This window comes from Carassius gibelio, chromosome A7 (genome assembly GCF_023724105.1).
Source record: "Carassius gibelio isolate Cgi1373 ecotype wild population from Czech Republic chromosome A7, carGib1.2-hapl.c, whole genome shotgun sequence".
In the NCBI taxonomy this organism is placed as follows: domain Eukaryota; kingdom Metazoa; phylum Chordata; class Actinopteri; order Cypriniformes; family Cyprinidae; genus Carassius; species Carassius gibelio.
In genome coordinates, this window is record NC_068377.1 from 14,052,676 (window position 1) to 14,064,877 (window position 12,202).

The 12,202-nt window shown below is 36.3% G+C and overlaps 1 protein-coding gene and 1 long non-coding RNA gene across 4 annotated transcripts in view; one reads left to right on the forward strand and one right to left on the reverse strand.

Moving 5' to 3' along the window:
• Positions 1–2,342: 2,342 nt before the first annotated feature.
• LOC128016646 (uncharacterized) lies at positions 2,343–4,549 on the reverse strand. Its single transcript, XR_008184230.1, has 5 exons — positions 4,478–4,549; positions 3,766–3,820; positions 3,602–3,641; positions 3,100–3,198; positions 2,343–2,678 (listed from the first exon to the last, which is right to left on the reverse strand). It is a non-coding gene; the product is annotated as an uncharacterized LOC128016646 (long non-coding RNA).
• Positions 4,550–7,707: 3,158 nt separating this feature from the next.
• Positions 7,708–12,202, forward strand: part of LOC128016630 (stromal interaction molecule 2-like) — a 51,973-nt gene continuing 47,478 nt past the window's right edge. The window contains exons 1-2 of one of the 3 annotated variants that reach the window (XM_052601295.1): positions 7,708–8,604; positions 8,750–8,903. In XM_052601295.1, coding sequence (XP_052457255.1) covers positions 8,762–8,903 — 142 coding nt within the window. In that variant the 5' untranslated portion in view covers positions 7,708–8,604; positions 8,750–8,761. Of the gene's footprint in view, positions 8,904–12,202 lie in introns of all 3 variants that reach the window. The other 2 variants (XM_052601293.1, XM_052601296.1) reach the window with 2 other exon arrangements.

Sequence of the window (12,202 nt, forward strand, 5' to 3'; positions counted from 1 at the left end):
TGGGTCCCAAGACGGTGTGAAGATGCTGCTGGACAGTCTCTGCATGCTTATGTACCACCTGGTCCCTACAGGACAAAGTATCATAACACGTTGTATTTTTAGCACCCAGGCCTGGTCATGAAACATTAGAAGGAGATGTGCAAACCTGATAGGGGCCTCTGAGTTTATTTGCTTCCAATTCCACAAGGACCGTTGCTTGAGAACACTTGATTCCTTCTGAAGGACCTTGCCCACACGGCTCCTGTGAGGCGGATGCACTCTTAGCACTTTCCAAGCTTTTGAATCACATCACTGCAGGCTAGCAGACTCCATCTAGTGAAACTGGATTGACAGTTATGCGTCTTTGTATTTCGGCTAAATGTGTGGTCACATCAGCAAATCTTCTCATGCAAAAAAAAAAAAAAAGGTCATTATCCATTGTCAACAACATTGTCAGTTTCAAACCAAGCAGCTTTCTGTCAGTGAATGCGGCAAATTCGCATGACCAACTTGCACATAACAGAAATCTGCATGCTGAACTTTCGCCAAACATGACCGCACCTTAAGTGTCTGGTGTTTTTATTGCAAGGTTTTTTATCTGAATGGATGCCTCTGTTGTGAATATTTACCATAATGGGAAACACTAGCTTAAATCCACCTCTGTGCTTGTAAATACATGGTCAGAAAGAATTTTTGTTCAATTGTTCAATTTTCTTCAATTATTTTCTTCTTGCAGGCTGTTCTTGCTGACCTCTCAACCTTGAAGGTGATGCCCTTGTTGCAGATCTTCCTCTACGCCTCCTCTGTCTGAGAAACCAGCGATGTATTTGTTTTTTAGTGGCGGAATGTTGCAGTCCATTTTGATTTCATGTTGACTTTAAAGGGATAATTCACCTAGAAAATGATAATTCTTTCTTTTTTTATTATTATATTTTTTCTTTCTGATTTACACACCCTCATGTCATTACAGTGACATTTGTATAATATTAGTGTGTTTGTATGACTTTCTGTCTTCTTTGGAACATAAAAGAAAATTATTGAAGAATTTTGGTAATCACACACTGCTTATACCAGGATTTATTAAATAAATTAATGCTCTGTTCCCTGACAATGAGGTTCATTCTCTGGGATATTTTATATGTTAATGGTTGAATTTGTGCTGTAGTTTCAGTGCAAGGTTTAAAGATCCCTAGATAAGGTCTTATAAGGATCTCAGGCATAGTGGAAGTCTTGAAATGATAATATATGCCATCTACTTAGGACACTCTGGTTAGCTCTTTGGTTTAGTGTCAGTGAATTTGGAATGCGAACACTTATCAAAGTATGAACATAAGTGTAATTGCTATGGATTACAGAAGCAGCACTGATGGAGATGCACATTTGCCTTTATTACTGAATAATGGCTGTTTTGTATAACTTAGACTCAGATCTCTTTACACTCCCTGAGATTACCTAAATGTTATTAATTGATCTGAAAAGAGAATTGCAGGTAATTTTGAAGTCATACACCAAATGAATCATTCTTTTGTCTGTATCATCGGTTTATTTTGAGCAAAGGGGAACGTTACACATCTGCATGTGCAATAATATAACATACATTTTATGCAAATTGAAATTAATCAGGGTTCATTATCTTTTGGTTTGCTTTAATATATCATTTTCTTTACATGATCATCATTTGTGTATGGGTTCTGTTCTTGACAGTAACTTTTATTTATTTAGTTTTCTTATGCAGAAATGAATGTGAAGAATTGCCTTACAGTACATTTTAAACTTCATGCTAATTCATTATTTATTCAGTATAAGGTGTATAATCTGAACATAATTCCATGTTGTTAAGGGCAAATGTTTCATAATATGCATAATATGCATTAATATGCATGACTAGATTTATTTCAGTTGCCATAATTCAATACATTTTATTAAATATACACTGTAAAAAGTAATACCTAGATCAAACTTATAAAAAGTGAGGCAAGTGGCTGCATTGGATGTTTTAAGTTGAGTCAACTTGCAGCCTTTTTCAAGTATAATAAACTCTGTAAAATTACTTAATTCAAACACAACAAAATCAAGTTGAGTTAACTAATAAGTGCTATATTAGTCAGTTAGATAAACCTAATTTTCTTGGTATATGTAACGTATTTATGTGTTGCTACAAGTAACCTGTACTCATTTTAGTTAGGTTTTATGAACTTTATGTTCATAGTAAATTTAACCTAATCAAATGAGAATAAACATTTTAATTAAGTCCTGGCTATTACCTCAGAAAATACATCTAAATGTCTATATTCTAAGCAGTACAGTAAATCACTTTACATAAACAGACTTTGTCAATAACAATTACAAATTTAATTGAAGAAGAAAAAGATGGGAAGACAGATTAAAGACAATAACATTTATTCAATGTCAACTAGTGTCACTTTTAACAGTGCCTACAAAACATACAAAAGTATGCATAGGGTCCAATCCCACAAAGAGCCTGTGATATATCTCAGAAGTATACACCAGATTTGAGTGATATTAGAGGTTGTGGGCATAGACAAGTCCACACAGGAGGTTTTCTACAGGTTTGGCACACCTCTGACCATGGGCTGTCCTTCTACTGTGATAATCCCAATCGTGTTTGGCTGATGGCGCATGTATATTTTCAGTGGGGAACTGCCAAGCTCAGCGTACACCTCTGTTTCATCATGACTCTATTGGGAAGACAAAAAAGAATCAAGAGTTTGGTCAGACAAACAGGTATTGAGATGAATATAGCAGACTGGTAGAAGACAGATACGACACAAAGTCAAAATTGTACTTTTTAGTTGCTTAAGGTGATGGATACTAGATGGATACTTTGACTAGAGCATGTGACCAGAGTGAAGTCTACCATGACAATGTCATAGAGTGTTGGTACTATACTATCATGATCTACTGTAGCATGAGTGTTGTCTTTTCTGGTTCAAAGGATACATTACAATAAAACAATGCAATTTTCCTTGCCTGTACCTTATTGGTCATCACATTACTGTATTAAATATATTTCAAGAACAAAGTAATTACCCCATATCATCACAATAGTAATAACATACAGACAGAAATTAGATAAGTAGCTTTAAACCCAGTACATACATGGTGGACACTGATGAGGTCTTCCTTTCCCTCCCATATGTACTCAATCAGGCATCTCAGTACCACTTCTCTCCTTTTCTCCACATAGCCAGACGGATCCTGTCAACAAGTAAAATCTGATCAAAATTCACTGCCTGATGACAGTATCACAAATTAGAGAACCTCTGTATTTCAACCATGCAATTGATGTAAAAGGTTGTACTATACATACACCACTACCACTGTACTGTACAAGATCTCACACTATCACCAGCATCTCACAAAATTGAGATTTAACTGACCATGATGGCTGTATTTATCAATATGAATCATGCTTCTATTAGTGCAGTAGTAGGAGGCAGAAAGGTGATCATATCTGCCTTCTATTGGTGGTTGGTACATAAAACCTAATTCAGAAATGTAATTGTATGGAGCCAACACTTTTGTTTGCAATTTTACCTATGTTTTACTTACCTGGGAATAATTATAGCTTTAACTGTATCTATTCTGAAGTTTTTCTTACCTGTATCTGAAGACCCCAGGTAACAAAAACGCTTGGTTACCTAAAGACCAGAAAAAATATGCATGTTAGAATAAGTTTAAAAACCAGTGGTAAATGTAAAATATTTAAGTAACAGGTTAAAAATAGTTTTATGGTTTTGAGCCAGTGCTATCAAATGCACTTACAACTCTGCTGCTGATAACACGAGGAACCCACGACAGCTGCATGCCCCACCGGAGACTGTGTTATTAAGATGAAATTAAATAAGTCAAGTCACCTTTATTTACAGTACACAGCACTTTGAAATATATATATATATATATATATATATATATATATATATATATATATATATAAAAGTCTTCTTTGTTGCCTTTTTCTCCATCACACTATAGAAAACATTATATATCACTTGAAAACATAAAATCTCAAAATTCATCCTTTGAAAGCCATTTTAAATTCATCTACCATGAAAATTGTACATCAAAATCATGTTACAAAATGTTTTCAGTTGTGAATTATAGGTTTGGATCATGCACTTTCAAGTCTATGTTCAAAAATGTGAATGGCAGTTAACAGGGTCAGTTAACGCTAACTAACGATTAAAAGTGATATTATTGGTAAAATTAAAGCCAAAGTAGTCTTAAAACATAATAGGCATTACTAAAGCACTTGTTTAATTTTATATTAACAACACGGTCTTAACTGCTGTTGTCTTCTGATCGTTGCATACAAGACTTCACTGCTTAGCACTGTGTAGCCAACTTAGCTTGCCATGTGTGCAGGATAGCTAGCTATACAGTACAATTTGCAAACCTTACTTTAGCTTCCTAGTTGAGTGAACGATTTTGCATGACTTTACATCACCAATAAATTGCCAAAACTTGCACATCTTACCGTGTTAATCAGTCTGTGAAATTTAGATCCGCTGCAGCTTTCAAACAGTTGAAGTGCCGAGGAAGCATCTGCCTTGGAAAGCCCCGCCAGTGAAAAAGGGATAAATCCAACTTAATTTTTATGTGTTTTTTATTTCAAATATTTAAGTTTGATGAACACACATGCCACATCGACAGCTGCTCAAATAAATTGTGTATGTCAACTCACTTTTATAACATTTCTTGTACACAACAAACTCATACAAAAAGCTACCCAAATAAATTGCTATTGTTTTACTTAAAATATATTGTTATGTAAAAAGTGATATATTTTAAGTAAAGAGGAAGTATATTTATACTTTTTAGTATAAAACAAATAAAATAAACTAGATTAGAACTATTTAAAATATATAAAACCTACTGTGTGGGTGTAGCACTTTTTACAGTGTAGGCTTTATAGTCTAAACAGTAATTTCATGTTCTGCATTGCCCTACATTATTTTGCCAAGTAAGACATGTTCCTGGACAACATATTCTGCCCAAAAATACCTCTCCCAATCCCTACCTCTAAACCTAACCTTACCCTTAATTTATTCCTAAAATCAGTGGGAAATGAGAGCTGATTAAAAAGGGTGTAGAAGCACCTAACCCTGATTGTAAGGCCAAAACAGATATTTCCTGAAAAGTTATATCTCAGTTCTGATTGGTTGATTGGAATGTTATTCCAGGAATAACAAGGATTTTGATAGGAACATGTTGTACTTGGTGAAATCATGCTATATATATAGTCACGGCCAAATGTTTTGGCAATGACATAAATTTTGTGTTTTGCAAAGTTTGTTGCTTGAGCTGTTGTGGTGTTCATTCACATTGTTTCTAGATTATTTTGAGAGGTCAGACGAGTTGAAATAATTTTTAGAAGCTTAATTTGCCAAAAAAAAAAAAAAAAAAAATTACTTTTCACACAAACATACAAAAACATTTCACTGTTTTTTGATCCTGACACAAAATGACCAGCTAACATAATTGACTAATCATATCAGCAGCACATGTGAAAGAGTGAATGAGTACTAGTCAGGTTAATTACTATCATACTAATTAGATTGTAAGAGCAGACTGATTGCTATAAAAGGATGGAAGAAGCGATTCCAATCATTGTGTTCTGGTTAGCAATGGTTATTTCCAAAGAAACACATGCAGACATCATCGCTTTGCATCAAAATGGCCTCACATGCAAGGAAATTGCTACAAAGATTATTGCACCCGAAAGAACCATTAACTGGATCATCAAGAACTTCAAGGACAGAGGTTTTACTACAGTGCAGCAGGAAGACACTTCTCTCCAAGAAAAACGTCAAGGACAGACTGAAATTCTGCAGGAAATATACTGATCAGCAGAAGACTGGTGCAAAGGTATTTTCTCTGATGAAGCTCTCTTCTGACTTTGGGACATCTGGATAATTGATTGTTTGAAGAAGAAAGGTGAACGCTTCCATGGGTCCTGTGTTACGCCAACAGTGAAGCATCCTGAGACCATCCATGTGTGGGGTTGCTTTTCAACCAAGAAGTGGGCTCTCTCTGATAACTCTGCCCAAAAACACTGCCCCATTAATTTCTGAAATGTTTAAGCAATACATTCTTAAATTCATTCTTTCACATTTAAAGACATATGTCACCAGTTTAGCGGAATGACCCCTGTTTAATAAAGGCTGTACAGTGCATTCAGGCGCATGGATTTCAGCATCATTCATGACCTTACAAGTTGTCCCCAGCTTATAGCACATTCCAGCAGGTCTCCAACATCTGCTCCATTTATCCACCTGCCCCTCTCATTCCCTCTGTGCCTCATATCAAATTATGCCACTTGTCTGTTTTGCTTTTCGCTCTCCACTGCCTTGTAACTGCCATCTGTTTACACCGCTTCCCATGCCCTGTCCTGTTTTTACTGGACTTTCAGTCACCATGGGACCAGCAACCCCCTAGCGGTCCCTAGTATTGCTCCTCGCTGAAACATTTCTTTTGGACAGGCACTATCACATTTCTTTTGCCTCTCTCTTGGACACCTTTATATATTTAGACTTCTGTGATAACTACTCTCCTCTCCCGCTGATACAGTTGAAACCTTTATGCAGGAAGTTAAGAGAGCTTGCTTTTAGAGAATGAAGCATTTATTGTGAATACTAATTGCATGCTAACACAACCTTGATTTCATCAATCTAAACATTTAAGTCTAATAATAAAATGAATACATTAGTACATTGATATATTAAAGCATTTTATTTTTTAGTATTCACAACAAGTGCTAATTAAAATTGCACTCATTATGCTTTTGTTAGTGTTTAGCTGATTCTTATTTGTTCCAAATAGTATCTATGATTTTGCACTTTATAGTGACACCTATTGGCCTGGATGCATTAAGTGAGTTTACTTATCACTCCCTTCACATCATATCTCGGTATTTTGTGTTTTGTTCCTTTTTTTTCTGTATGCTATTTTCTGCCTCTTAACACACTCATATGATGAACATTCTTCTAATACGTCCTAACAATTTTTGTTTATTGTGGATGGTTTGTTCTGTTACTTGATTGAGCTGTTGCGGTTTGTTTCACCATAGCAGCAGATACTGATTGTTTAAACATTTAAATTATTATTATTTTTTTTCATTTGTATTGATTTGCTTTAAACAATTCCATCGCTATAGACTATGATGTGGACTCTGGATCTTATGGGATTTGGGGTTAGTGCAAATTTACAATATTAGTGTCTACTGTATCAATTAAATGCAGCCTCTGTGATCATAAGAAACATTTTATTGACCACCAGACTTTTGAATGGAAGTTGAATGCGGTTGGAAGCAGGCACGCACATAATACCTTCCTGTAATAAAAAAAAAAAAAAAAAAAAAAAAAAAAAAATGAAAAAAAAGCGTTTTTAATGGAAGACTTATATGCCTGGGTTCTTCATCCTTTGAACTATATACATAATTTAAATCATAAAGCAAAAAATACAGAAACAAACTAAAAAATGCATAACTTTTAATAGCCTACTAAATCGTATGCACATCGTTTTATGTAGGAATATGAATGAATGAATAAATAAATAAATAAATAAATAAATAAATAAATAAATAAATAAATAAATAATCTGCCTGCACGCTTTCAACCGCGGTCTGCCTTTTCAAAGCTCACGTCTCTCGCGCTCTATCAGCCAATCGGATTATGCCATGTTGGGACCTTTCAGCCAATCGCAGCCCACCGCGAGGAGGAAAACTTGGATGATTGTCTGGGTGTAAATTGTTGCGTGTCGCGATGGGAGAAATACAAGTGGGAAGTAATGAACAATAGAGCTAGCTATTTCCGGGAGGCGCCAACATTCCCGAGCAACTTTCGTGCTCTTGTTGTGCATAGCGATAGTCAGCCAAACACACAGCTCATTGTTGTCGCTCAAAGCCCATCCAGTTCACACTAGCAGCTGGTTTTGTGTCAGGAGAGATTAAGCGAGATCACCGAGGAGGGAGAATCAAACTGCCGGCGTCCTGTTGTCAAATGATTTGCATAAGGACTTCCGCCCCCTGAATTTAGTTTCTGCATCAACTGGCAAAGGCAGTGGGCAGACCCGAGCCCTCAAGTCAGGCGCAGTCATGCGGACTTGACATTTAAACTCGGTTAATATTTGGACATGAACGGCACACGCGTGTATTTCGGATGGTCCCGATGGATTTGGATTAAACGGCACACTGGGATCTGACACTTTCATTCTCAGAGGCGTTTACTATGCTGTTTATCTGCAGGCTCTTGTGGTGGATATACATTGACTATTTGCTGTTACGTCCAGTGTAGACCTGGAGTATTGTATTGGACTCATTGGGGTATTCTGTTGCAGGAAAATGCGCGTTCTCATCTCCTCTCAAACAGGGGATTCCTCGTCTGTTTGCACATGTCTGTTTGGATCCTAAAGTAGGATACAGCCAGATCCTCCAACCCAGTCCAGGATCTGATGTCTATTTCAATGTGTCATATTAGAAGAGTTGACCATCTCTTTTGGATGGAGTTTTACCTCGCGATCTTCTTTTGAGGTGTTGGACAGCTTGGATGCGTTTTAAATCGTTGTTTGCCTTGGATTACTTCTTTTTTTGGCTACATTTTTCAGGTTGGATCTTCTCGTTTATTTCGGGTGTCTAAACTCGGTGTTTACTGTTAAAATCACACGTTTCATTCTTCTGATTCGTTTTGCCGATCCACTGGGTGGAAATACTGTGTGATCTCTTGTTGGTTTATTTATTGGTCGTTTAAAGCTTTTGCACACCATGACTTTCGTGTCCGGGGCAGTGGTTCTGTTGATGCGTGGACTCGTCATCTCTGCGGTACTGGGCTTAGAGGGTTCATACACGAGTCATTTGTCGAACCGAGTCACTCCGGATCCAGCAGCAGTAGCTGTTGCTCCTACAGGTAAGACCTCTATATCATAATAATGCACGGATCTGATCAACCTGCGTTATTCTCTTTAGAAATTCCAGATACTGTTCCAGATACTCGATGGCTAATGCTGTTTTTGATGAGTGCAAATCAGGGAATGTTAATAAGTCATTTCGAGGCACCTGATGGTATGCAGGTCTTTCCCAGCCTCACATCACTTCTGGATGATTCTAGAGAATCTGATGCTTTGCCTGTATGATGGACTGCTTATGAAAGTGATGAAGGTCAGGACAGTATTCACATGGAATCCCTGCTATTCCACCAATAAACGCCTGGCATGAGAGAGCAGGAGGAACCCCCTCCATACAGCACTGTCATCAGGCAGCACCTCTGTGAAGGAGAAACCACCAGATGGGGTTTTCCATGGCCACTGGCTGATATAGGCCCAATGCCTTTGTAAAGAGAAACTGACAACTACACAATATTCACTGAAGAACATAGTACATTAACCATGCTTTTTATGGCAAGCTATTTTGACAATTATTTATTTAAACAATCTTTTTTTTCAGTTACTAATTAATAATCTTGTAGTAAGTAGTATCTTTTTTACATTTTACTGCTAACCTATCCATTATTCTATAACTCTTTAATAGTGACTAGTTTCTATCATTGGTAGGTTACTTTTAGTCATTAGTCACAATCCTAATAGTGCCAAATAACCATTTCACTAGTAACTAGCACAAGGCTACCCATTCAAACAGTATTTTTTTATGCAAACTTCCAATATTTGTATTGTAATATTATAGAATATTTCTATATTGAAAAATTTATGTTCATGATTATTTTAGGTATTAAAATATATTTGCCAACAACCATAAGAGACACAACCCCTTTCACTGGCTGATGACAATACATTTTCAAATGTCCAAATATTTGCAGATGAATTGTTGTGCCTGATATACTGTGTGTCTGTCACTATTGTACAAGGCTGTTCTTGTCACATGTAGGGCTTAGAATGTTGTTCCGGGCATTGTGTTGAGGGTTGCTCAATAAGATCTATACTGTACTCTTTAGCTTTTTAGGGCCCTTTAAATTTAGAGATGACTGTATTACTATGTGTTCAAATGGATGCATTTGATCCATAGAATGATAGCTGCTAGGACAGTACTTTAAATCCATATTTTAAATATCAAACAAATCATTTGTATCAATAAATAAATTGTGTTAGAAAAAATTGTACCAATACTGGAAGCGCATAATTCATAAACATACAGGACTGATGCAGTCAGTCAGTCTGTTCTGATTCATAACCCCACAGGTGTTTTCCCAATATTATTCATGCCTTTAATGACAGTGGACAGTCTGGTCAGAGTGTTTGCTGAGGACACAGGGTGAGATAACAGATTGCAGTCTGTACAGAGCTATAAACTGCTCATATGATGAATGTAATCCAGATCTGTGCTCATACAGGAATGCAGACTTAATCGGAAGTTTAAATAACCTGCATGCAATTGGAAGTTGACTCATCAGAAATTAAAGGCCTCAGACAAATTGTTTCAGCTGTTGCCGTAGTTTAGTGAACTCTAATGGACACTCGATATGCATACTTCATTAAATACAGCAAGTGCACCATATTTCCCAAGCTGCAACAGGGCCCTTGAATTAAGGAAACCCTTAATTATAACTCTTAAGTGCATTCTACCTTGAGGTTTTCTTAACTCTGATTTTTCAGGGGGTTGTTGCATTTACAATGATTTGAGCCTTTACAAAGTTTCAATGTTGGTCTTACCCTCTGGTATTTGTAGTCACATTTCAACCTACAGCATGTCAATTTAAATTGAAATGTATTTAACATTGACAACCCAGGCCCATTGGAAAAGCATGCTTGTGGTGACATTACTATGAAACAGATGTTCAATTGCTTTTTGCAAGTTTCGTGACACTTTCAAATCGAAATGTTCAGTGAGTGTTGCTAAAAGCATGTTCAGTTTTGACAAAAAAAGATGCATGTGAATCTGGCAACATTTTAAGTTGTTTGTTACCGTTCGGAAATGAAATGTTCAGTGAGTGGTGGTAAAAAGTCAATGCTGTATTGCAAGAATGTTGTACAACCTACACTAAAACCTATCCTAAACGCAACCAATAGTGATAACAAAAAAAAAAAGCAAATGTGAAATAAAGAGCAATTTGCTGATGCAACCATTTTGTTTCTATGAACCGTTTTACTGTGATTCTTGTTTCACGGCACTCATACCCAAGCTCTCTGCATCACAAGTGCAATGCTGTGGCAGGTGAAAGCAAGTTTACTACATTAGAAAAGCCAAACATATGGAGCTGATTATGTGTATTAGTTTACAAATATTCACAAAATTCTTAAAGTGTTCTAGGCAAAATGCTACTAAAGAATTTTGAGGTCATAACAGTCTTATTTAATATTGTGTTCCTGCAATCATAGTTTATGTGTAAATGAATAGCAGTTTTGGTGTTTTACTACCAGTAGTGTTAATTTCAGCTGGAACATGCAATAAATTGTTTGTATAGGTAAGTTATTGGAGTATAGTAATAATGTAGGTAGATGCATTATAGGTAGTCTATGTTGATCTTTGACACAATAAGACCTTATTACGGCCTTCTTTGGGAGTCGATTACTATCATCCTCCAAATGAGTCTCTACACAGATACACGTTTATTATTAGGACATGGGAAATGAGAGGGCAGTGTGATCAGTATTGTTCTTCAGTCACCGATGAGTTTAGTTAAAGGGAAAGTTCACCCAAAAATGACAGTCAAGTATTTTTTTTTTTTTTTTTTTAATTCCATGAAAGTCAATGGCTACTGTCAGTTGTCTGGTTTCCAACATTCCTAAAAAAAACTATATTTTATATATATGTATGTATATGTGTGTGTGTGTGTGTGCTTGACAAGAAAGAAGAAGTGGAGAGTAAGTACGGAATTGAGTAAGCTATTCTTTTGACTGTAAGTTAAATATGATCAGCAGTTGTATTGTATGAGTTTTATGGCATACGGCTTTAAACCTGCTAACTAAATATATAATTAAATATTTGTTTGGCAGGAATTCTGCCCATTTTCAGACTGATAAGCAGGAAGGTAGCAGAGGGAGTATTCAGATGCTGGCACATAGCATCTGTGTTGGCATGCATACTTAAGAATTGTGCTTTACTTATTCAATTATTGTATATGTGCAAACATCAGTGAATAACAAATTAAATAAAAGCTGTTAAACCTCAGCAGCAAGCCGCGAAAACAGGGAATGTTGTAATCCAGCTATAGGCAGATAAAACTGCGTGAGTGACAAATGAAGTGCTTGTCTC